Source organism: Manihot esculenta, chromosome 13, assembly GCF_001659605.2.
Source record: "Manihot esculenta cultivar AM560-2 chromosome 13, M.esculenta_v8, whole genome shotgun sequence".
Taxonomy (NCBI): Eukaryota; Viridiplantae; Streptophyta; class Magnoliopsida; order Malpighiales; family Euphorbiaceae; genus Manihot; species Manihot esculenta.
Window position 1 is genome coordinate 34,437,754 of NC_035173.2, and position 26,975 is coordinate 34,464,728.

The window sequence follows — 26,975 nt, forward strand, 5'->3', positions numbered from 1 at the left end:
TCTCCAAGTATACTATAATTTAACAAATCTCTAAGTATACTATAATTTATCAAATCTCAAAATCAGTTAGCAATTGTAGTTTAGGATAAGCTTTACTTTAGACACGGTTTGAAAAGTTAATCGCCAAATCAATTCTTTAATTGCCTCTTTTCAATAATAGCTGCAACAATGAAGTCAAACAAACCTTTAACTCTGTGTGGACTAATAGTAACTATTACGCAGTCGAAGACGACTGAAATTAGTGCTGGATACTTCAATAAGATAATACCATACCCTAATTCTATTCTAACAAATTTGAGGAGGAAATTTCGCAATATCTACCCTCAAATTTTGTTTTTCTCCAAAAGTTTTCAAAGCAACTTTAAATCATGTCAATGTGATTCAATCCTCTCTATGATAGTAGGAACTTCACTTGTTGTACAGGTAGACGAAACTGAAGATAAAGAAGCCAGCCATCTGCAGCAAACAGCATAAAATGATTTAGTGCATGCACACACGCATATTAACTGAGTTTTTGAGAGCGAATGAGAGTACCGTGGCAAAAGAAGCTCCATAATAAGGGAAGGCAGTTGTTATAAATCTCTCATATTCATTGTGTCTGAAAGGCCGAACAGGAATCTGCCATTGACAATTTCCGTTACTATTAGTTAAGACAAATGCCTAGTGATTTCTTCAAAGTGATGTGAAATAAAATTCTTTGTTGTGTGCATATTAGCATCTTACAAGCATAGATCAATAATTTTCATTAAAAACTTAAATGCATAAATTTGTTGGCAAATTCATGGAAATAATGAACATCATTTGTGATCAAGTGACTTTTAGGTGTAAGAGAGCACTGCAACTCAATCATACAAACTCCCCACCTAACCACTTGTGCTCGGCCATAGATGGCTGATCAACTGCTTTTTCCATGTTTGTAATCAATGTCCCAAATATCATTGTTCGCTTGTTTGTAACCATATATATGTTTTCCCTTTCATAAGCTACCCAAACTATATATCCAGTGGGTCATGCAATATATACTCAAAAAACCCAAACCTAGACACAGATTGGCAATCTTGTCCAAATTCTTTTAGTTCTTAAATTTTATGTCTTCAACCTATTTGCAATTTTGTCCACTTGATCAAAATCTCAAAAGTGTATTTATTGCCTAATGATACTTCTTAGAAAAAAGACCAACTTAACATTTCTTTTCCTTTTGCTAACCCTCTACCTTTCTCTCTCCTTTCTCTCCACACCCCCCCAAAAAACACCCCTCTATTTTTGAGCCTGATGCCACAGATTAAACCCTAATATATACATATATGTAATTATGTATATTTTCTAATAACCAATACAACAACAACGAAGCCTTAATCCAAATTAATTGTCCACTTGATCAAAATCTCAAAAGTGTATTTATTGCCTAATGATACTTCTTAGAAAAAAGACCAACTTAACATTTCTTTTCCTTTTGCTAACCCTCTACCTTTCTCTCTCCTTTCTCTCCACACCCCCCCAAAAAACACCCCTCTATTTTTGAGCCTGATGCCACAGATTAAACCCTAATATATACATATATGTAATTATGTATATTTTCTAATAACCAATACAACAACAATGAAGCCTTAATCCAAATTAATTGTGGTCGACTCTATGGATCCCTTTTCAATATTCAGCTTTGTAAATTGTTTTATTTTTTATTTCAATTTTGACAAGATAAAAATTCAACTCAATTTTCAAATTAGGCTAAAATGGACAAAATTAAAAGGATAAGACAAAATTGCAAATCTGTAAAAAGATTTATTTATTATTATTATCTTTTGGTCATCAGGCCTCAATATAAGCAACTTACAGGCCAAGAATCATAAATGCATCAACAGATCCGAAAGTATAAGGCAGGCATAATATGTTAAAGCAGAGAAAAAATAATTACCATAAAAAGAGCTTACCTGTTTTGAAAGGGACAAGCTAGTGTAGCCTAGCTTCTGATACTCGACCTTAAACTGGAAAACCCCATAGACATCAGGCACCTTGAATGATGTATGATAGAGACCCTGCGGAACACATATACAAATGATTAGAGACGCTGGTATGAATAAGGTTACAAATGATTAGAGATGCTGGTATGAATAAGGTTCCAAAATAAATGAGGGCAAAAAATGATTACCTTCTGGTCAGTTGAGAGAGTTTTCAACACATAAGGGCTCATCATATAGAACTGAACCTGAACATCATTGGCCACGTATGGTTCCCAGCTCTTTCCAGACCATTCATATATCTCAACAGAAAAATCCTGCAATCAAATAACGTTTTATGGGCAGCAGTTATTTCTCTATTCCACTATTAAATTTTCATAACATAATTCAAACAGAACAAATTGACTGGAGGCATTACCAGATCGTCTTTGATCCTATACATAGGAGGTTCATCAGCTTCCCCAACTTTGTGATGAATAATATTAAAAGCCTGGAGTCAAGAAAAAGATTAATAGCTAATAGTATGTGACACAGGGCGAGAAAAAAAAAAAAAGTTAAAATTAGAACTCTACGCCAGAGAGTAACCATGATATCAATATCTAATCTCCCTTGACAAGTCAGTTATTTATTTTGCCTCAGAAAACTTTAATTCTTACATTAATAAAACAACATGATAACCTAAAAAATGTTAAATCCATCTCACCTTTAGATGACCTCTTTCATGGAAGATCCATTTGCTAAGTTCAGTCACAAACTGCTCGTTACCAGATTTTGCATATCTGTTATTAAACATAATAAGAAAATATCCATATTTGATATTCGGAAAACACAGTGGAAGGCAGAATGAAACACATGCATTTGACTGATAGTCCATGAACATGCTCAGATGACGATTCTGTAATCAAAATCAACAAGAAAGGAAGTACATCCAAATTGACGCTAAGCTGGTTAGGTCCTTCTTCCGATTTACATTGTTTGACAGTTGTTCCTAACCCCAGAGCATTTATTTACAATATCTAGCATAATAGTTATTCATCAGGGAGAAATGGAACACGTATAAACTTGGAGCACCTAAACCCTTTTAAGTATAACCAAAAAAGTTCAACCTTATATTCATCAGTTTGAGATTTTTACCAAAAGGGGGGCAAAACAAAAATCTTCTAATAAATGTCTAACACAGGTATGTACAAACACTATTGGCATGATATTAGTCCATAGTCATCCCTTGTCAAAGGCATGCCCAGGCTTCAACTTCACCCAAGCCTCACATACCTTTATTGTCCCCAGGCCAAGCTTGAATGCTTTTAGGAGTGTCTTGGTGTCTGGTGTGCACTTTAAAGGCCCGAGTATTTTTTCGTTAAACTTTTCTTAGTTGTGTTTACACTTTTGCTTGTAATATTGGACTTTTTACTTTTATCTCATAGTGATTTGGTTTTTACCATTCTATTTATGTTAATAAAATACATACAAAAGCACAGAGTCAACTTCTACAAGCGTACTAAATGCCTTGTGCCTTTGACAACTATTATGTATTCGACTAACAAGTAACAAAATTGACGGAACACAATAAAGTGGGGTAACTTCCATGTACCATGAACTGAATTAACAATTAGGTCGTCATCCTCAATCCACTGTATTATAACTATAAACACAGACTCCACAAACATATTTATCCAGTGGACAATGGTTAACTGATTTATAGAATTATCCTATAGAAGTACATATACAGTGCTCAACAGAATAGTACTTGATGGTTGTGAAGACACCATAAAATCCCACAGTAGATCCACACAAAAAAAAATGCAAAAATATGACTTACTTTATTTTGCTTTCAGCATTCTGCACACCTGTTCTGAAAAACCTGAATTGTATAAAGAGGATGATACTCTGTCAATGAATAAATATTTGCTAGAGATACAATGGGCAGGGAAACATCAGAAGATAAAATACCGGTTACTAAATATATCCAAGGAGCCAGTGATCATAATTCGAGCATTGTTTCTAGCCTGCATCATGTTAACACTGTTAACACATAGAATATACTCCTCAAATTTCTTATTGTTGAATCTCAAACTATATTCATGTAATCAAACAAATAATACAGTGTCAATGTGAACAGAGAAATATTATCCATCAACCGAAAGAACATCCGACATCCAGTGGACATATTCACTATAACCACATATAAATGTTACTTCATTAGCTTTCTTCATTAAATATCTTAATTCTAGAGCTACAAAGACATGCATAACTGCACATCAACAGAATGGCCAGCAGAACCAGACATGAGAGTTTAACTATAAAAATACATAAAGCCAATCAAAAGAAATCAGCAAATGGAAACAATTATCTTAGTGGCTTCACGGTATCAACTCATGAATATAACTTTGTGTATGTCTCTCCACGTGTATATGCGCGTGGCTGGGATGGGGTCAAAGGAAAAGAAAAGCAACTTACCTGCATTACTGAAACTAAAGAGATTGCAGATCCAGTTAGTGAAGGAGGACTTGACAACTTGGAACTAGGATTAGCTGAATATGCTGAAGATGAAGCTGAAAGGACTTTCAAGGCCTATACAAATATATCACAAACAAGCATGCACGAGCCTTAACATATGTCTGCTTTTAACTTTAGCTATATTAACAAATAACAAAGAAATAACCGAAGCCATATTTAAGCTTACCAGGCCATTGGCTGCATTTATAGAATGTGCAATACCTTTAAAAAGAACAGGGGCCTGTTTAATGTATAAGAGTAAACATTCATAATTGAACATTAAATCCTGTACAATATGCTATAAAATATTAAATTCGTACAAGAAATGTCAGAAATGAACAGAACAATCAAATTGACCTCAATTTTAGTTTTTCCCAATATAACATCAGATTGAATGAAATCATCTGCAGCAATCAACGTGTGATCACCCTCGATCTCTGAGACTGCATAGTTTTTGTGATCAATGACCATAGCCGACGGATCCTGCGGTGTTGTATAAACTTATAAGAAAAAGGTCGAATGGGAAAATAATGATGGATAACGCATGTTCATAATAAATCCAAGTAAAATCCATGAAATCTAGACTGACTTCATCAAAATCAACCCCACATTCGGTGGCGATGCTCTTAATCAGATCGGACGCAGAAGCATCAGCGGCTACAATCAAGTCATGGCCCGAGTCAACGAAGTCAAGCACAGCCGCTAAATCCAATGCACCTCCAAATCCTGACCAAAACAAACACAGGAATAAAATAAAATAAATGAACATCCATGAAACGAAACCAGAAATAAATCGGAATGCATGAACTTACTCTCAACCGAAGGGGAGAAGAGAACCAAGCCATCGTATAAGTACTGGCCATATCTATGCAGTATCAGCTTGGGATCGTCAGCGAGCTTGAAATCGAGATCGAATCCGCGAGACTTAAGTGAGTTGAAGAAAAGGGAGTGAGAGGATTTGAGAGAGAAGTCGTCAAGCAAGACTAGAATGCGGCGATCGGTTGGAGATTCAGGTGAGAATGAGGAGCAGAGAAAGGGAAGGAGCGAGATTGTAAGCAGTATGAAGATGGAGAGTTTCTCCATTGCCGCGGCTCTTTCTCTCTCTTTCTGTGTCTCGAATTCAGAAGGGTTTTGGCACAAACACACTCAACAGGGAGTTCGATTCCTTGAAAATGAGATTTGGAGTTTCGGGTCTCAACCCATGCCCATTAAGTTTTCGTCGAAACGAAACGTTTTTCTTTTCTAACACGGGAAACTGAGCCTTATTACTTTTTTTTCTTTTTTGTGGGTATTTAGCGAAAAAGCTTCGTTAGACCGGATTTAAAATTTTATAGTGTAGAATTATAATAAAACTCACATTAAAACTTACAAATTCCGCCTAATAAAAATTACTCATTCTTAACGTATCCATTTTACCATGTATAAACAGATTAATTTATTTGAGCAGTATTCGGTTCAAATCGAAAAAACTGATCGAATCGAATTGATTTAAAAATTTAGTTCGATTTTTTATACATTTCAGTTCGATTTGATTTTTAATTTTAAAAATTTCGGTTATTTCAGTTCGGTTTGATTTTAATAAAAAAACTGAAAAAATCAAATCGAACCGATTAGTAATAATAATATATTTTTTCAATAATATAGAGAAATTAAATCATATAAAGATTAAAATATTTTAATTAAATTTTAAAATATTAAAAATAAAGTATAAAAAATAAAAAAATTATTAAAAATCGAAACCGATCAAATCAAACCGAATCAAACTGAATCAGACCGATTCAGTTCGGTTCGATTTCTGACCAAAATCAATTCGATTCGATTTTTATAAACACTAAAATTTTAATTTTCAATTTATTCGATTCGATTCGATTTTGAACCAAACCGACCGAATGCTCACCCCGACAGATGAGTTCTCCCTTCGAAAACCGAAAACAAAAGGCAAAATATTAAATTTATTCCCAAATTATATAAAATTTATTTTTAATTTAAATTTATTTATAAATTATCATTAAGTACTCAAATAAGTTAAAAAATAGTAATATCTACTCTTAAATTCTGATCCAACAAAAAGCATAACCCATATTTTAATAGCTTTAATTAGACTTTTTAAAAAAATTGAATGAAAAATGAGATTCATATTTTTAACCCGTTATATAATAAATTTAATATTTTTATCAAATAAAAAAAATACTTTATCAATAGGCTCAATGCTCAACGATACCGCTAAACTATTATATTTCATAAATATTTTTTTTATTGCTTTCAAAAATAATATTTTTTATTTATATTTATATTAAAAATATTAAATTTTATTAAATATTAAAATATATTTTACAAAATTTTTTAAAAATAAAATAAAATTATAATAATCTATTTATATGTTAAAAATAAATAATAATTTTAAAATAATTAAAAATAATAATAAAAATTATAGAATGGGAAAATAAATTTTCTTTTATTATTATATTCAATAAACAAAAGTAAAGCATAAAATAACTTTTTTTGCATCACATGGATTTGTGCTATATATATATACACCTACGTACAGCTGTGCAATCGGTCGGTTCGATTTCGAATCGAATTGAACTGAAAAAATTTAAAACTGAATTATAAAAATATTAAAAATAAAAAATATTAATTATAAAAATATAATTGAATCAAATCAAACCGATAAAAATCAGTTTGATTCGATTTAGTTCGATTCAAACTAAAATTTATAATTTTTTTTAATTTTTTACTTTTAATTTCAGTAGAATAATTTAATAAATATTTCACATAAATTTATCAATAAATATTATCTGAATACATAATGATAATACTTAAACAATCCATAAAAATCTATGTAAAATTTAAAAATACATATAAAATCAATATTTCACATAATAAAAGTGTGTATAAAATCGATTTTTCGATTATTTAATATGTTTAAATCGAATCGAATTAAAAATCGAATAAGCTGGAAAATATTAATCGAACCGAATTGACTATTTCAATTAACCGAACCATTAAACCAAAATCGATCGATTCAATTCAATTTTTTAATTCAAACCGATTTATGCTCTCCCCTGCACCTACTATTGATATAATTAATATAAAAAATTACTATATAATTTTCTCAATTTTTCACTTCAAAATTTGTTTTAAGATATATGATTTAATCCTTTATTATACCTTTACCCTGTGGATCTTTGACGAATGTAAATTATGCAATGCTTATACATGGTAAAAAAATATATATTTTTTAATTTTTTTAAAAATTTCATGCAAAATCATATAATAATCATTGGTTAATGATAGATAGGTAAAAATTAAGATCACCATATTTTATATTATTCTACAGATTCTTTTATCGATTTTCTCTTTCTCTTTGGTATTTAATTAATTAAAAACTATTTATTAATATAATTATTTTATTTTTAATAAATTTTTATTATTAAATTTTACGATCAACTTATATAATATATTTACTAAATTTAATATGATGGTTACTTGAATTTGAAGTTGAAATTTAAAAAAATTATCATTATATACAATATAAGAGTTTAAAATTTTATTCTTAAATACAATTGAGAAGTTAACAATTAATCTATTTATTAAGATTTTTTAACTATATTATCAACGTATAAATTATAATCGATTAAATAATAGTAAAAATTAAAATAAAAATATAAAACTTTTTTAGATTTTTTGAAGACAATTAGTTGCACAGTTATGTTGGTATAAATGAAAAACTTTCAGTTTAATATTAATTAAATATTATTATTTTAAAAAATAAAATTATATCACTAATTTAAATAATAAAATAATTACATTATCAACCTTAATTATTAGGTATTTTAAATATAGGTATTATTGAACTCTTTTTATTACATATTATGAAAAATATTTTGTATTTTTATATTTGGGATATTTAATTTTTTTTATTTATAATAAATATTAATTAATTAAAGAAAAATAATTTAAAACCTTAAAGTTGGCTTTATTTAGTATCAATTTGAATTAATAATTAATTTAATAAAATTAAAATAATAATAACAATAAAATGGATAGAAACAAATATAAAATAAAAACTAAAATATTAATAAATTTATTAAATTAAGATTTCATTTAAGATAAAATATTTAAATTAAAAAACTTATAAACTTATAAATTAAACGGCATAAATTATTATTATTATTATTATTATTATTACTATTACTATATAACATTCTCTTTAAAGAAAGTTTTATTTATTACAATGAGTAATATTAGTTTCCATATAAAATTTCAGTTTTGAATAGTATAAATAATAATAATGATAATTATAATAATTGAAATTAAAATTTTGTTATAAAATGTGGTTTTTGAATAAATTAATTTATAATTAAATATTTTTATTTCTTGAAAAATCTATCTTAATCCAAAATAATTTTTAACTTCAATTTCTGTACCTGGGGTCCCACCGTCCCTCATCATTTGTTGGCATATATATATAAACCCTTCTCCTCGCTTTCACACTATTTAACTCATATCTATACCTTTTCGTTTTTTCCTGCTTTCTCTGTCCATTTCTTCCCTTACATCAGGTATCCGTCTTCATTTTTTATTGTTCATCTCTCGTGTTCCTCCTTTATTTATCGTTTCTTTTGGTTAATTTTAAGATGATTTTGATATTTTGACGTTTATCTTTATTTTCTGCTGTGATTTTGCTTATACTGTTGAGATTTTTCTTAGGGTTTGTATCTAATTTTGTCCAAGAATGGATTTAAGAGAAAAATTGTGAGAATTTTTTAAATAGGAGTATAGAGTTTACGATCTGTTTGAAAAGTTTATTATTTGAATTTAAATTTATTTTCCTCGATTAGTCCATGGACAACGTGTGTAGGATCTTTGTTGATCGGTTAATTGAGTGTTGTTATTATTGATGTGTGTGATCTCTGGGAATAATTTGTTTTATGATTTTTAATCGTAGGAGCTATGATTCGCCTGTTTAAAGTAAAGGAGAAGCAGAAAGAACTTGCTGAAAATGCCAATGGAGGGGTACCCATCAAAAAGCAAACTGCTGGAGAATTACGTCTTCATAAGGGTTTGTCTCTAATGTTTGGCTGGTTTTAGTTGCGGAAAGTTTCTGTCTATGTTGTTGTGTTTCTGTCTATCTTTAATCCACCTACATAGTTTGTGCAGTTTTTTGTAAATTAAAAGCGCAGGAACGAATGAGATGCTAAGAAATGGATTCCGTTAATTGGTTGATATCCATTTGACGGTGCATGAGGTTATTTGTTTCTACCTTTGGGTTTAAGAGGGGTCTAAATATTGAATTTAAAGTTTAGATATATGTGGATTATGAATTGGTTTTAATAGGTCTTGTACTTCCTTAAATTACTTTACCAGTTAAATATATTTTAGGAAGCCTAATCTTGTCTGCATTCGAAGAATATGCTGAGATTTATGTCGTCCGTGGATAATACAAATTTCTAGTGCTTTTTGCAGTGTCAAGTAGTGGGTATCAGAATATCTGATTTAGGGATTAGACTATTGGGTGTTACAGAACTTCAGGCGCCTAGACCCTTCTTTATACTTATGGTGATCTAGTTACTTTGGCAAGCAATACGTGATATGGATCAGAACCAGAACAAAGCAATTATGGCATCTGCAACATTATGAACCTGCTGTTTTGCAGTGTTTGGCTTCTTTCTTTGTTTTTATTTTCTCTTTTGGATAGAGTTGAAAGATATTCAAGTGATATTGCTGAGCTTTTTTGGAGTTGTTGCAACTGTTAAACTAGTGCTAGGAATGTTAGGGAAATGGACATATTACTTTGGAGGATGAAGACCGTGTTTTTTACTTGCAGCGAGGGTATTGGAGAACGCATTCTGTTGAGATCATGTACTGTGCCGAATTTTACATAACGTTGAAATGGAATATTAATATTTATTTGCTTTTGATGCTTTAATAGGCAACTGATCTTTAGATGGATGTTATGGTACGGACACGACGAGCTTTAAGGAATAAGTCTTTATAATGCATATCTTTGAGGAAGTGGATCGGGTCTTGGAATATGTTATTAATGTTGTTTGTCGTATCCGTCTGCTTTTTGAAACCATGAAATATCACCAACTAAATTTTATCCTAGTGTTTCCTTGCATCATTTATTGTATTTTTTTCTTCTTCTTTTGTCTGCAGATATTTCTGAGCTGAACCTGCCTAAATCATGCACCATTTCATTTCCCAACGGCAAGGACAACCTGATGAATTTTGAGGTTTCAATTCGACCGGATGAAGGATATTATTTGTAAGGATAAAGCATCTTGTCTCTAGGACTTGTTAAGACAAGTTATCTGGACCACAACAAAAATTTTAATCTTTAATGCTTTAGGGCCTGTTCACTTACAGAAAATTTTCTAGGAAAACTAGAAAACAGAGTTTTGTGTTCATGTGTGTCGGTTTTCCAATTTTCCAGTTTCTAACATTTGATTATGATTTGGGAAACAGTTTTAAGATGTTTTTCCACAGTTTTCCTTTATAATAAAAAAATTTGTTTTCTAGATTCAAAATGGAAAATAATAACTCTTTCATAACAAAATATATTATAATATTTTTATAACTAAAATTAAATAATTATTTTAAAAAATTTAAAATTAGCTATATTATTAGACTATAAATTATTAGTACATAAAAAAATTGTAAGTAAAACTAATTAAATTTTAAAAAATTATGATTTAATTATCAAAGTTATGAGTTTTTTTTATTATTATTATTTTTAAATTTGAATTTTTTTTTAAATTATTAATAGGTGAATATGTTTTCCTTATTTTTACTTATTTTTCCATAGAATTGAAAACTACAGTTTTCTTAGAAAATAGGTTTTTCTGTTTTCCATAAGTAAACACATCATTAGCTTTATCACGTTTTCTCTTGGGCAGGAAGGAACATAAGTTTCTCTATGCTTTAATCTTAAAGATTTCCTTATTTTAGAAATTATTATTTAAATGGATGCTTTTTAATTGTGATTAGAGGTGGCACATTTCTGTTCTCTTTCCAAGTTTCTCCCATCTATCCACATGAGGCACCTAAGGTTAAGTGCAAGACCAAGGTAAATTAGCCAATATTATTTTTATTTTATTAGGATGCCTTTTCCTGCATGAATTAACTGTAACTTTATGGTGGTTTTTGTTTAATGTGCCCTTCATCATCCAACTCCTAGGTTTATCATCCTAACATTGACTTGGAAGGAAATGTCTGCCTCAACATCTTGCGTGAAGACTGGAAACCAGTCCTCAATATAAACACCATTATATATGGATTATATCATCTTTTCACGGTATTATTTAATTTGTTCTTTTTTCCTAGTAAATCTGTGATGTTGTAGCCATTTGATATTTGACGTTTGCTAATTTTTCTTCCTATTTTTGTGTGCAGGAACCAAATTATGAGGATCCCCTTAATCATGATGCTGCTGCTGTGTTGAGGGATAACCCAAAAATGTTCGAGTCTAATGTGAGAAGAGCTATGGCTGGAGGATATGTGGGGCAAACCTTTTTCCCGCGGTGTATTTAGCTTTTGTTTGGTGGCGCAAAGTGCCAGTTCACTTGCCATATTAATACTTGAATGCCTGTGGTTGTAAAATTTGTCTGCAATTTAAATTCTGTCGTCCTTTTCAATTTTCTGACTGGTGTTGGGGGCATTAGTTCCTAGAAGTGCAACTTAAAACAGAAACATAATGTGTATGTTACTGTAACTCAAATCTTATGTGATTTGTATGTTTACATGTTACTGCTAGGCTAGACTCTGTGCATGGCTTAAGAAACTATCTGTCTTCACCCTCATGTGCCCTCTTGTGCATAGAGCATGCCTCCCTGTTCATCTGCTTTTATCAGTAGATATTTTATGGCATTAATGAAATGATTCCTCTTGGTTATGCATCTGTAGCCTCAAGCGGATCGTTATAGCTGATACCTCTCCCAGCCCCTCATCCTTCCTCTTCTCTATACTTGAAAACAGTTCGAAGTATATTAATGGCTTTGCGGCTTCTGCTACCTTTTATGTTTGTAATTATTTTACAACTTGCTGAATGATGTTGGTAGCTACCCATTCTGAAAACGTTGATTTCTAGTTTAGAACGTTTTTCAAATTAGGAAAGTGAAATTTGAAAGTGGGCGAGTTAGTCCCGCACTTTTTGCACTATTCCCAAGTCTGATCTTGACCAATTTGAAAGCCCGTTGAAGCTCGTGAATCATTGAAGGCCCCAGTTAAGGGCCTTAAACCCATTGCCGGATCCACCTCAATGTCACTGGACTAGAACTCCAATCTATATTCATTATCAATAACCTTTCTTATCGAAACAAAAGATTGCTTCAACTTCAACAACGTCATGCATGTATTTTGTTGAATGTACAAGCTGCCCTATGCATATGCTTCAATCAAGCAGAGGAAAACCAAGTATCAAATTCTCAACACAAAAAAACAAAAATTTCTGTGGAAGCCATAGCTTCAGTAATCAGATGGTGTAATCCTTACAATGCTACTCTTGTCATCTCTGCCTCTTTTAAGCTTGCCAATCTGGCATTTTCACGATCCTGCCAAAAATACTTGTATAATGGGGTGTAAAACAAGCAACACAAACCAAATGGAACTGTCATCATTGACAGAAGTCCCTTTGACAGTGCAGAAGCCTGCTGAACAGAACCTTTAACTGGATCGATAGATTTCGAATCATACCCAAACATATTTTCTGAAAGAATTCCAACTAAGGGTGCAGCAAAAGCGGAGAGTGATCCTTCAAAAGCGCGATCGAATGCGTAAATCATGGTTCGGTGTTTCACAGGGACTACCTCGGCAAATATTGGTGCATTAACAGCAGAACCATTCCAGCTGATACTAAGACCCATCAGGAAAACTGTAACAGCAAAAGTAAAATAACTGCTTACTGACTGAGGAATTTCTTTAAGCAGAAACCACGAGAATGGAATGCCCATGATGGCGCTGAATTGCGCACACATGATCCGGCCAGAGTGTGGGTAAATATGTGACATTCGATCTGCTATCACTCCGCCAAGAAGCGCCCCAAATGAACATCCAACAGCAAAGAGACTTAGGAGGAATGCTGTGCTATTATGATCAAAACCTGAATAAGGCAGCAGCCAACATCAGAATCAGACAGGTAATAAGATCAGTAGCACATTGTGCATGCAAATAAGAGTAAGAAAGCAGACAACATGATATCAAGCATTCAAATAATATAAACAGCAATAACAACCCGTTATGACCAAATGTTCTAGGCGAGTTGCTTTTGTATTATGATGTACATCATTTTTAAAATACCTTATTTACCTTCTACATTAAAAATGCAGCGAGGAGATGAAGCACGGTCATCAGCACAGTTCTGTGGGTAAATAACTAAAAGCCCCCTACGCTTTTATCATACATGTTAGAGACTGAAGTATGATGAAAAATTTGCAGTTCTATAGTCAAAAGACTAAATTAGAGTGGTTAACAAACTGCAAGAACCTAAATTACGAATTTAGTAATTTTGAAACAGCAGAAGAGAAATGTATAGTGTGGCAAATCTTGGAAGATTTAAGTAGTTTAGCCAATTCTAAAAAAATGGATGTCTTGAACAATTGAAACGAAAACACGAAAAAGTATGCCACAAAGAATTTAATGTTGCTTTCCATTGCAACAGATCTTCACTAAAAGTGTTCTCGTATTCATCCACGTTGATAATGCATCATAATCATTGCCATTTTGAATGTACTTCTGATGGGTATTAGTTCAAGTAAAATTGACTGGATCTGTGCTCACCAATTAGTTCAAACCACATGGTGAAGAAAACCATGGCGGTCCATGGTAGAGTTCCAACAATGCCCTGCAGAACAATAACCTGAAATGTTTTCACTTTCATAACAGCTTGCATGGCTGTCCAAGACTCTGTCCAAATGGAAGATACACTAGAATTGCTCCTTTCTATCATCTCTTTCCTGCATCCAAAACAACTAAATTACTAAAAATAAAATAAAAGAAGATATTAGCTTCCTAACCTATTTACCCAAAAAAAGAAAAAAGTTCTTTACATCCAAGAAGGTCCATTTCTGGACAGTTAAAGAAGATATGCTGAACAATTAAAGACAAAACAACAATAAACATCTCAATGGATGACAAAAACAGAGGATCTCATACAAGTGATTGGTACCTATCATCTCTTTCAAGAGCATCACGATGGATATTCATTGTTTTCCTTGGGTCAACAACAAATAAGAAAACAAGAAATCCAATTATAGAACTCAATGTTGCCATCATGATGAAGGCACAACGCCATCCTTGGATGCCCCAATACTGCTGGCCAGCCATAACGGTCGCGAGTACACCACCTCCTATACCACCCAGGTTACCAATAAGATTTACCAACCCAAATCCAGTTCCCCTTACACTGTCCTTATAGCTATCAGCAATGAAAGACTGCAATGCTGGTATTACAATTGCCAGTCCAAAGCCATTTACAGCTCTCCAAAATGCAACTTGCATAAATTGCTGGCTTGCACCCACTGCAGCTGTCGATAAGGCCCAGCATAATGTCCCTATTGCAAGCACTGCAGGGCGATCATAAATTAGAACTAGAACACCTGCCAGGGGTGATGCCAGTCCCTGCACAAAGTTCCTTACGAAAGTAAGATACCCCAAATCAGCTGGCCCAGCATTAAAAGCTTCACTAACTTCTTTGTAAACAGCAGGAAGGAGATTTTCATCGGCACGCTCCATTATAGCAGCCAAGTTTATAAGGATGAGAGAAAGAGAAATCCCAAAAATCTTTCTTGTTCTGTGAAGGTAAAACATTGCCAAAATAAAGAAGACAAAGTCCACACATGAAATTAAACTTTCATCACGAGGAAAAACAAAGTCCGCGCTCAAAATAAATGAATATATGCACAAGAAAAGAAAGTTGAAAGTGGAAAGAACATCATGTGAATGTGTGAATGGCATTTGAACTAAGGTATCAAAATCGTATGTCATAGCTTATATATATATATATATGACCGTAAAAAGTCACGCTTAGAAATGTAGAATCATAAGTCAATAACTATGTCAAGGATAGAAGAATTTATGAGATCAGAACTGTATTCCAGAGGCAATCGCTAATGCATTGTTGAAACATTTGGAGAAGCAAATTTTTCTCTTTTTTTCAGTCTTCAAAACCACAGTAGATGATTTGATCCTGGGATCCCTCACATACTTTCAACAATAAAGATACTAGTCCAGCTATAAATCCCCCTTAAAAAGGAAAAATTTCTCCACTACCATTCCCCTTATGAAGTTGAAAAGGAAGGACCAGATGATCATATCCAGCAAAAAGGAGAATTAAAAAGGATGGAATTCATTCTAGAAATTTATTATCTATCAGAATATCCCACAAAGTTCCCATAAATGAAGACAAAATTTTCAAGAAGTAGGAGGCCAGCGAGAATCATAATCCTAGCCCTCAGTGTCATATAGTAAGTATTACTTCATATAGGGTGAAATTACAATAGAATATCAATGGTCTAATTAGTTTCTTACCAAAGGATCCACTCAATATAAATACACCTCAAATTATGCAAGAATATCATCTACCCAGAAATAGAAGTATCTTGAACATGATAATTGATCTTAAATATATTTCAGTTGCTTCAACTAGTGTTTTGCGGTGCTGAATTCAATTAAGTTTCTTTAATGGTAAATATAGCAATCTAATGCTTCTTGCAATAACATGATTAAATACTGTAAATTCCCCAATACTGCTACTGAGTCTCAACATAAACCACAAAACGGTTCCCAGTATCAGGCCAAGTTGATTAAAAAATAGCAAGCGATGACAAAGTAGAAAGAACTGAAACCAGAAGATCCATCTAACGGAGTGCTTTAAAAGTTTACAGGTTGAAGAAAAAGAAACCTCGATCCACAAAGAGTGATGGGAACTTACTTCATGGTGCAGATTTCTGGGAAGCAACCTCCGAATAAAGAGCAGCACCAAATCTGAGATAGGTCCGTCGGATTATTAAGACCCAACAAACGAGGACACGTCCAACATCTGAAAAAGACCAGAATAGCAATAAATTCATAGCATCTTGGTATCCAATAGCAATGGAAATAATATTAAACTATATTTATACAAACCAATAGATATGCCAAAATGGCGATAATCCGTCTCATGGAGTGATGACCACTTACCAGAAAATCAGAAACGAAAACGACATTAATGTTGGAGAAATTGGTTTTATGGAATAGTAAAAAAAATATATAAAGAAGAATCTAAAAGGGATGTTCGTTCTGTGCTTGAATGAATGGCGAACTGAGTTGGGTTTTGTTTGTAAGATACATGATGAAAAGTCAGAGAGATTGTGGGATCATAGGCCCCAAGTCCGAGGAACAAGGATGCAAGACATGGTTACACGTTTACCTCCATTTTGTCTTGTTCGTCATTTTTAATTCATTTTGGATAACGCTAAAAAATATATATATATTTTACTTCACAGAAGGGTTTCCACGCACGAAGAAATATTACAGCCCAAACAAACTTAACAAAGGTTCGAAGGCCCCAAAAAAAAAACAACCCAAAAAAACTACGAAGGCTCAAATCGAAAAAGATTCAAACATACCGCAAACACTAGTAACGCATATTCTAAACTTGACTCGATCTCCACCCGGCAGAAGAAAAGATCCTTCACCACCGCTTCTTGCCTCTAGATATGGCGGTCACCGTTACTAGCCGAAATGATTGGAGCGAAAAAAAAAAACACCTTCTGCAGTAGTCCAAAAAGGCATGTCTACTCGTTGGACAAGGGAGAAAGCACAAATCGTCAAGGAACCCGAAATCTTAAAACATAAGGAGATAGTGGAAGGATGCAGGAGAAATATTGTGGAAGTCGGTATTAGACAGGGATAGCCTCAGTCACACCATCTCACACAGTGTGAATTAAGGGAAAAAGTCTTTGAAATATCAAAATCAATAAGGAAGAAGAAGATAACTCAAACATCAACCTCAACCACAAGTCGTCACTCCTGGAGCACCATCGATCGCCCATCGCAAATTGTTAACTATTCATCGTGTTGTGCATGTGTTTGCTTTTCTCGTTAATGCTTACTAAGATAATTTAAAATCAATTTTCATATAATTTAACTTTTAAAAATCAGTTTATTTATAGTTAAGCTAATCAATCCAATTCAGTTAATTATTTTTGGGAATTTTAATTTTAATTTGATTTAATTTTTCGAATTAATTAAAAAAAAAGCACTTCTGTTTTGTCCGGCCCACTGGCCCAAATTCAAATCTCATTGTTTAAGCTAAGTATTAATTTGTTGTATGTATTTAAATTATAAAAATAAAATTATTAAAATATATAAAATTGTAGATATTAAATTATGAATAAAATAAAGGAATATTGCATTACATGAATCAATTTGTTAAGTTTTAAAAAATATAAATTCTTAAATAATTAGATTTTAAAATATAAATACTAAAATGTATTGTGGTTTATTCGAAACAAAATGCGCTGGTGAACGAGCGAGGTCCGCACGTGCGGGAGTTGGTGTTCTTTTGTTTTCAAAGTCCAAAGTCCAACTAGACTGCGCTGCACCATCTCCCTCAAGCTTAGCTGGATCCTCACGTGACCATGGCGCGACTCTCGCTCCTCCTGTCTTCTGACCGATTATGACCCTTCGCATTACAAACTGCTGTCTGGTTAATTTTTCAATATTTTATACTGATATATATTAATACTTTTTATATATTAATAAATATTAAAAAGTAAAATTATTACTTGCAATGATTTTTTTTCCTTCACGGCGATTTATTTTTCACTTTAATTGAATTTTCATTGACAATATTAAATGATTTAGATATTAAAATATAAAAAAATTATTTTCTTCGTACTATAATTTTTTATTTATTTTATTTTATTTATATATTATAAAATATAATTTTTTATTAATTTTTAATTATATCTATTATAAATTAAGAAATATTTAAAAATTTTAAATAAAATAAAAATTAAATAAAATTATAATAGTTAATTTATATATTATTATAATTTTAAAAAAAAGTAAATAATAATTTTAAAATAATAAAAAATAAAAATAAAAATCATGAGATGAATGAAGTGTTTTATAAGCAAATGAAATCTACCATAATTTACTATCAGTTTCCTTTCTTATGAATAAAAATAATATACAAATCTTTTATTTAATAAGAGATTGGGAGTATGAAAACTCGAAACTTTAGTTTCTAAAGAAGTAATGTATAAGTTAAACCATATAAAGAAAATCTTGAAACCATAGCAAAATTTTGACATTAACTATTAGAATGGGAAAGATTTAATTCTCATAAATATCTTAAATATTCTTTAAGTATTTAAGAGTATTTTAATTTTTAATAGACCGATCAATTAAATTGATCATATTTTTTATTTATTAAATTAAAATTAAATTTTATTTATATCAAGTCGAATCATTAAAAAATAAAATATTTATAGTAAATATTTATTTTATTTATAAGAATAAACTTTCAACTTCACTATATGAGAAAAATATTAAATCTACCCAATTAATATTTATCAGTAGATAATTATAAATTTTAAATAACTTATAACAACTAAAATCTTTAGAAGTTAATTTACAAGATCTAAAGCCAAAATTTATTCTTTTTGTTGCTCTTCATTTTCCCCCCTTACTCTTTCTCCTCTGCCCACTAGAACTCCTTATATTTCTATCCATTTTTCAAAGTCTCTTTCCATCCATTCCATTTGTATTTATAAGTACAAAAACATTACAATCATTCAATTTTATATTAAAAAAATTATCATATTTATATTTATATTTATATAATGAATATCATTAAAAATTATGATAAATATAATTTTTTTTATATTTATATGTAAAATTATTAATAATAAATAATAATATTAATAAACTTTAATAAGTGAATTGTTATAGTTGTTAAAATAATTGACATGAAGATTATTAATATATTCTCTTAATTTTTTTAATTATTCAACTGGAATGATATTATTTTGAATTTTTTGCCTGCTTAAAAAAAAAAAAAATTTCTCTCTCTTAGATTTTGAGAAAAATATTTTCTTGAATCAGAGTATGTTACTATAAAATCATATGTTAGCTAAATCTAGTTTTGGATAGAAAAAGGAATGCATACAAATCCAAGAGTCATCTCATTTTGCTTTTCATCTACCCTTCTTTATATGAATTGTCACAGTATATTTGAGAATTTTTTAAAAATCAGTTTCGATTTTCTTCTCCTAAAATACCTAACTGAAAAAATGGCGTTCTTTTGACTTAATTCTCATGTTTCTCTTATATATTTTTTTAGTTAATTAATAAAATCTTTTTTTTTCTATATGACGTAATAAAAAATGAGGAAAAACAAAGAGAAAAATTGATTATTGAAAATGGGAGCACAAGCAGAACTGCACGGCCTTTGCTTTGTACAAGAATTCAGTAGCTGAGCCTGTGCGATTCCTCTGCAAATTTCCCTGTGAAGAGAGAGAATCTGGTTAGTGGATAGGGACCACATCACGTGTTGGCTGCCTAACACAGAAATGTCGAAGCGAGTGGTCCCCTGCTCCACCCCGGTGAGGTGGCATTTCCGGAATTGTTGTTACATTATTAATAAATTAAAAATACTATGGGTTTCTGCGTCGCACGTGCGGCAGATGGAGTAAAAAGGCGAAGATGTAGGTCCCACGTTTCTCTCTTTCTGAGCTCGCTGCTCGTCCTTATCTGTTTCTTGTGTACCGTTCAAACTGAACATCACGCAGGCGGAGCCACTTAAATACCGGAGAAAAGCATGGGAAAACGCTCTCTGCGGGCATCTCCATTTTAAAAACAATGAAGTCCACCGCTCGATCAAATCGGACGTTCCATAAAGTGAATTATTACTCCCAATCCTATCTGGAGCTAATTATTAGTAAGCGCTCTCTCCAGTCCCGACTGCTCTGTCAGTTGCAGTTACAGGCTCTTGTGCTCGCCATATCTCTTAATTTTACTTAATTAAAATTTATTAATTTATAATTAAAAATGAAGTAATTTTAATAAAATAAAAAATACATTCATTTTCATTTCTCTTTAATAATAAATAATAATAAACTGCCTGCTTAGTGTGAAGAGGGGCGGAGGGAAAAGAAGAATCTAAGGAAGCAGGAGCACGAGCAGCTTTTTCCCTTTCCTCTTACAAAATTTCAACAAACAAAGCACTGAGCATTATCCTCGTGATAGAGAGAGAAATCCCACGCAAAACTAAGTTGTGCTAGAGAGAAGGGCTGAAGTGGGGGGTTGTGTTCGCCGGGCAAAATGACCGCCGGTGGATGTTCAGGAAGGTTGCCTACTTGGAAGGAGAGAGAGAATAATAAGAGAAGAGAGAGGAGGAGAAGAGCCATAGCTGCTAAGATTTATGCAGGACTTAGAGCTCAGGGGAACTTTAAACTTCCTAAACATTGTGATAATAATGAAGTCTTGAAAGCTCTCTGCCTTGAGGCTGGCTGGATCGTTGAAGATGATGGCACCACCTATCGCAAGGTTTTCTTTTCCATTAGCTAATTTCTTTTTTTTTTTTTCTCTCTCTCTTCGAATTTTCATGGATTTCCTAGATCTATATGCATGGTCTATAGATTTTGGTTTCTGAGTGGTTTTCGGAAAGCTTTTAATCGATCTTGACCCATGTGTTCTCTTCTTGTTTCATCTTGTCTTATGTTCATCTGGCATCATGTTTAATTGCAATTTGTCCAGATTTGAGCAAGTCTCTGGTTTCAATTTTTTTTCTACGTTTACTTGATTGGTTTTGTTTATATTCATGTTAGATCTGTGGCATTCCTAGGCTTTCTGATGTAGAAAAATGTGAGAGTAGATAAGGGGAGAGTTTGCTACCCTCTTTGATCAAATCTTGTTCTAAAGGGTAAATTTTCTGCTATATTTACTTGCTTTTCTGAATCCAAAATCTTGGTTTATCATAGGCGTCTTATCCTTCCATTACTAATGGCAAGGTTGCTGGATGTTTCTTTTGCCTGGTTTGACTATTGAGTTGATTTCTATTTCTAGTGATTTTTGGGCTTTTCTCATCAATAACTCATTTCTTAGTTGATATAAGTTCTGGAAATCAAACCCTTGTATCAATAAACAAACAACCACTTTCTTAAACTTCATGCAATTGTATCACCGCAGCAACTTTGACTATTAACACTTGTAATCTTCTGTTACAGGGCTGCAAGCCACCCCCATCAGAGATTGCTGGCATTCCAACAAATATCAGTGCAAGTTCTTCTGTTCAACCCAGTCCACAATCCTCAAATTTCCCAAGTCCGGTACCTTCCTACCATGCCAGTCCAACATCCTCCTCATTTCCAAGCCCCAGTAGGTATGATGGAAACCCCTCCAATTACCTCCTTCCTTTCCTTCGAAACATAGCTTCAATCCCCACGAACCTTCCTCCTCTTAGAATATCCAATAGTGCTCCTGTAACCCCACCACTTTCTTCCCCAACTTCTAGAAGTTCAAAGAGGAAAGCTGATTGGGAATCCTTTTCAAATGGCTCTCTGAATTCTTTTCACCATCCTCTTTTTGCTGTTTCTGCCCCTTCCAGCCCTACCCGACGCCAGCATCTTGCACCAGCAACAATACCAGAATGTGATGAGTCTGATGCCTCTACTGTGGACTCTAGTCGCTGGGTAAGTTTTCAGGCAGCTGCTTCCCAGGTAGCTCCTCCTTCACCAACATTTAATCTTGTTAAACCAGTGGCTCAGCAGAGTGGTTTTCTGGATGGAGTTGATGGGCATGGAGGATTAGGCTGGGGGGCAGCAGCAGAGAGGGGGAGAGGATCGGAGTTTGAATTTGAGAATGGGAGGGTGAAGCCATGGGAGGGTGAGAGGATTCACGAGATAGGGGTGGATGACCTTGAGCTCACACTTGGGTGTGCAAAGGCTCATTAAGCTAATAGATAGTTAATCTTTGGAATGTAAGGACAATGAAAATAATTGGAGTGAGTTGTGCATTCTCAATGGTATATTGCGAACCATCTTAGCTAATGGAATGCCAATGCTACGGGTTCACCTGAGACTTCTTTCATTGCGTGGAAACCTTGAATTCATATTTGAGTATGAATTCTGTGCATCCTATCTATCCTTTTAGATGTACAGTTTCTTCTTTTTGGAGCCATTGCGGGTATCTGCATTTATCTGATTCCATCGCTTAGCAAAATTTCTGGCAGGAAGGCTAAGGTTCCCAAATTTTCATGTACGGAGAAAAGACTGGTGCAAGTAGGTATGGAAGGCTGTATTCTCCCTTCATCTGTTTAGATTCAGAGTTCTTTTTTTCTTCAAATTTTCGTTGACTATAGTGCCATATTTAAATGTTATTAGGGTGGCCTTTGGAAGCTTTTAATATCTAGCATATAGATCGTGTATTTCCCTTGTTATTGAGCTGTTTCTTATCCTCTGTAGACTTTGAAGAAACATGACCTCAAAACCATTTGAAGCTGATATTTGCCTTTTAATTAGATCGTCTTTTTGATCAAAGGGAATCATCCTTATCTTCCAGTTTATATAATTAAACACTTGTTTTTTTTTTTAATTTAATTTGATTTGAGAAGGGAATTATTGCCGCGGTTTAAATAAGCTTGAAAGGCCTCCCACCACTATTTCCTTCAGATTCACCGTCTGCTAAAAAATGGGGTCTATCAACCACTCATTGAACTTGAAAACTAACAAACAGAAGACTACAAGAGAATTAAAGCAACACCAATAATGCACTAGCAAAATTACTATTGCCCAAAACAAAGCATGCTCTACCTATCATATCTTGAGATTGATGTCAATGTCAGACTGTATCTTTATCCTTCACAGCAAGTGATTGGCAATATCTCTAAAGATATATATGTCCATCTCATTGCAAATATGGGTACAAATCAATTGAAGGGTAACTTGGATTATTTGGAAGAACGGATGTTTTGAATTGTCAGACTAGAGATTTTGGCTTGAGCCCGGTGGTGGTGGTGGTGGTGGAGATGGTGGATGCAATAATGGTGAAGAAAATGCATTTTGAATTTTGTTTAAATGAAGGGGATGAAGCAGAAAAAAAGTGGATGCAGAAGTTGGAAAAAAAAAAAAAAAAGAATAGTTGGGCAACTTGGGTTGTAAATATTCTCGGGCATAAGTGGGGCTATTTTCTGGTACTTGAAGGTTTATTGGTATGTCTATATAATGGAGGATGAAATGCAGGGAGAGCGTAATTCTAGTATTAGTGGGTCAAAGAAGCAGCAACTCAGAAACCAAACCTTGAAGAGGGGCACCCTTCCCATGTGATATGTTTCTTTTTCTCAATGGTTCATATCATTATCTATCACCTCGATGTCATAGTGTACCATTATTAGTAAATCTGCTGGGAAATTCTGAATCCTCATAAGATATGCTTTAGTTAAACAAACTTTATATTAAGTAAGCATATGCAGTCGCTCCCTAATCCTTTTCTCCTAAAAATATTGAGTACTTAGTTTCGTGTCATGAAAGGGTAAATTACAAAATAAAATCTCGACATATGGATAAATATAGCTATTTTTTGGAAAAAAAAAACGGTTTTGTTAATTTTTATTTGATTGCCATCTCATGTAGTAGTTCCTATATAAACATTATAGACATACTATAAAATTACTCTGCAAACGGAGGCATTTAAGGTCGAGAAATTTAAAAGAACAATTTTTTTTTCTCCTTTTAATGTTATTGAATAAAAATTGTTTTAATTATTTAACTGTTATTATGAGTAAAAAATATTGTGAAACTGAACGATTATATTCCATCAGTTCTATCTGGAGTTTTCGTTTGATTAAAATGAAATTATATTTTATTAGTTTTATCAGGAATTTTTGTTTGATTAAAATGAAATTTAATTCAAAAATATTAAAAATTAAAATTCCTTATAAAATTATAAAAAATTTAAAAGTTTATAAAAAAAAATATTTATAATAATAATATAATTTTAATATGAAAAAAATTAAAAATAATTAAAATATAAAATTAACTTTTTAAACAATAAATTTTAAATTTTAAATTTTATAATAAATTTATAGCTTTTATCGCAATTTTAAAAATCATACATCTTAAAAAAAAAATTAAAAGAAAATTATTATGCAACTCAATAGATGTCTTAATTTGTAAATAAAAAATTTTTAAAAAATTATTATAAATCTCCCATAAACGTCTTAAAAAGCTAAACTATTTTTTTAACACTTGAGTCTGATTTAAATTTTTTATAAAATTTAATATTATTTATTCTGCCATTATCTTTTAACAAAGATTTAAAGAGTATATTTATTTTTATATATATTTTACTAAGCAGCCATGGTTGATGTGATCGGAAGAAGGAAAATTTATTACCAACATTGAAGGTGTGTGACATCCATTTAATAATATTTTATTATTTTAAATTTAATTGTGAAATTATTATAATTTTCATTAATTTATTATTTTTCCATCAATCAGATATATACAATCAAGCGAGTAAGAATTATTCAGAAGAAATGTGCTGTGAATAAAAACCGGTACTATCGGCAAAAGCCTGCAGACTGCAGGAGCTCAGGTACGCTTTCCTTGTTCATAGACTGGGCCTTTAACAATGTCTTTCTGCAGCCAGAGGTCCAAACCTAAGCCTTTCTTTAGCGACCTATGAAGCTAAGATTGTGGTGGTCCTGAAATGGTATCTTTCTTCAATCCCTGCTAAAATTCTTACCACATTAAATTCTTTCTAAATTTTACACAAAATATATTATTGTTTAGAAATAATAAAATTATAAATACCTTTATATTTAGAAAAATAAATAGAATGCAAAGACATGGAAATCAAATACTATTGTACTCGCTTTAGAGTGTTCTAAAGAAATTAATTAGTTATTTTTTTATTTTATAAAATATATTGAAATATTTTTGATTTTTAAAAAAATTTATTAATTAATTTTTTATTAATTTTAATTATTAAATATTATAAAAAAAAATAAAATACAGAGACTAATTAGTATATTTTTTAGATACATAAAAAATAAATAATAAAATATTTAATAATTAAAATTAATAGGGAGATTAATTAATAAATTTTTTAAAATGTTAGAGATATATTAATATATTTTTTAAAATTAAAAAATTAACTAATAAATATTTTCATATTATAAATTTAAATAATAATTTTATTACTATTATGACGTCATTTATTCGATCATCGGTTTGGTATCAACCTAATAGGATTTCAGCCTCACTTCATAATGAATTTTGGTAATGTAGTTGAAACTATTAAAGTTTCGACTCAAGGCAGAGAACTTTCAGGGCTTGATGTTCAAGGTGCCAAACCCTTTAGATTTGGCATTCAAGGTGTCGAATCCCTTAAGTGTCAAAATTTGTATTTCAAGAGATTAATAATTTCTTGAATATTAAATTATTGCAAAATCGAAAAATATTAAAATAAAATTTAAAAAGATATTAATAATGGTGAAATTGAATAATTCATATTAGTGAATTAGGTAAACACTAAGTTAAAATTTCAACTTCTTAAATAAAAATAAAATTAAATTTAGCAATCATGCATAATAAAGTTTTCTAATAAAATTGGGGAAAAAAACAACTAGGCCTAAAAGTCGCTAGTTAGGAAGGTGGGGGCAACTAATAAATAATACAGCATAGAGGAGGTGGCGGCTCCTTCAATTCCTTCCAACTTCCAAGTCCAAGTCTTCTTAATCCAAGTTGCTCTCGTGTCCTCTCCTTTGACGTGTTGTGGTTACCTGAGATAGACGTAATTGGTTTCTTTAGTAATTTCTCGATTTTTAAAGGAAATATCAATTTTATAAGTTTCTTTTTTAACATCATAATCAAATAATAGAAATTAAATTACTTTTATTTAAAAATAATTAGCCTAAACATCATTTTCACATATAAGTCCATAAAACTTTCAAATATTTTTCAATTTTTTTAAAAAAGAAATTCTAGAAGAACTACGTTGACTCAAAATTATCTATAAAAATCTCAATTTTTTTTCCCTTTTCAACAAGTAAATTAATCTGAAGCTTTCATGTATGGCTGTATTGTTACTTGACGCAGAAGATTCATCAACTATGCTTCGCACTAATTTCCACGTTCATACAAAAGGTCTCTAATTCATAATGGCAGTGCCTTTCACGTCCAATTTCCAAAGTCAAGTTGGATTGGACTCTCCCAGTCCCGATCAGAAATTCCTTGCGCATATCTAGCTTAAGTGTATTTGATTTGGTCAATTTACAGACAAATAAATCCCCCCAGTCAGCTTACCCCTTTCCCCAAGCAAGAGCTCACACTCACAATTTACAGACAAATCAACGGCAAGGAACCCATATGGACGAACACTGTGATGCTATAATTCACTTCATTTTAACTCTAGATTTCATATTTGCCATTAAACGAAATTCATTAAAAAAATTAATTATTATGATTTTTTATCATTTTTAAGTGCAAATTCTATATTTTAATTGTAATAAAGTTTATGTAAATTTATTTA

General features: G+C 31.7%; 4 protein-coding genes across 6 annotated transcripts; 2 read left to right on the plus strand and 2 right to left on the minus strand.

Moving 5' to 3' along the window:
* Positions 1-107: 107 nt before the first annotated feature.
* Positions 108-5,672, minus strand: LOC110630298 (dolichyl-diphosphooligosaccharide--protein glycosyltransferase 48 kDa subunit). Its single transcript, XM_021777720.1, has 13 exons — positions 5,267-5,672; positions 5,044-5,180; positions 4,812-4,937; positions 4,642-4,695; positions 4,416-4,529; positions 3,909-3,964; positions 3,778-3,819; positions 2,662-2,737; positions 2,377-2,448; positions 2,150-2,275; positions 1,932-2,036; positions 535-618; positions 108-456 (listed from the first exon to the last, which is right to left on the minus strand). The coding sequence occupies exons 1-13, from the start codon at positions 5,535-5,537 to the stop codon at positions 409-411; spliced, it is 1,311 nt and encodes a 436-aa protein (XP_021633412.1). The 5' UTR covers positions 5,538-5,672; the 3' UTR covers positions 108-408.
* A 3,254-nt stretch (positions 5,673-8,926) lies between these two features.
* Positions 8,927-12,206, plus strand: LOC110629631 (NEDD8-conjugating enzyme Ubc12). The gene is made up of 6 exons (XM_021776692.2): positions 8,927-9,019; positions 9,406-9,519; positions 10,617-10,725; positions 11,448-11,526; positions 11,638-11,754; positions 11,853-12,206. Exons 2-6 carry the CDS (start codon positions 9,411-9,413, stop codon positions 11,988-11,990), a joined length of 552 nt encoding a protein of 183 aa, XP_021632384.1. The 5' UTR covers positions 8,927-9,019; positions 9,406-9,410; the 3' UTR covers positions 11,991-12,206.
* Positions 12,207-12,786: 580 nt separating this feature from the next.
* LOC110629630 lies at positions 12,787-17,507 on the minus strand. Of its 3 annotated transcripts, none has more exons than XM_021776690.2 (5): positions 17,063-17,507; positions 16,387-16,494; positions 14,623-15,246; positions 14,235-14,410; positions 12,787-13,557 (listed from the first exon to the last, which is right to left on the minus strand). In XM_021776690.2, the coding sequence occupies exons 2-5, from the start codon at positions 16,389-16,391 to the stop codon at positions 12,947-12,949; spliced, it is 1,416 nt and encodes a 471-aa protein (XP_021632382.1). In that variant the 5' UTR covers positions 16,392-16,494; positions 17,063-17,507; the 3' UTR covers positions 12,787-12,946. The 3 variants fall into 3 exon arrangements, with proteins under 3 accessions (XP_021632382.1, XP_021632383.1, XP_043805549.1); XM_021776691.2 differs by lacking the exon at positions 17,063-17,507 and adding an exon at positions 16,635-17,011; XM_043949614.1 differs by lacking the exons at positions 16,387-16,494; positions 17,063-17,507 and having other exon boundaries at positions 14,623-16,380.
* Positions 17,508-20,557: 3,050 nt separating this feature from the next.
* LOC110630008 (BES1/BZR1 homolog protein 2) lies at positions 20,558-22,981 on the plus strand. The gene is made up of 2 exons (XM_021777292.2): positions 20,558-20,990; positions 21,671-22,981. Exons 1-2 carry the CDS (start codon positions 20,766-20,768, stop codon positions 22,394-22,396), a joined length of 951 nt encoding a protein of 316 aa, XP_021632984.1. The 5' UTR covers positions 20,558-20,765; the 3' UTR covers positions 22,397-22,981.
* Positions 22,982-26,975: the final 3,994 nt, after the last annotated feature.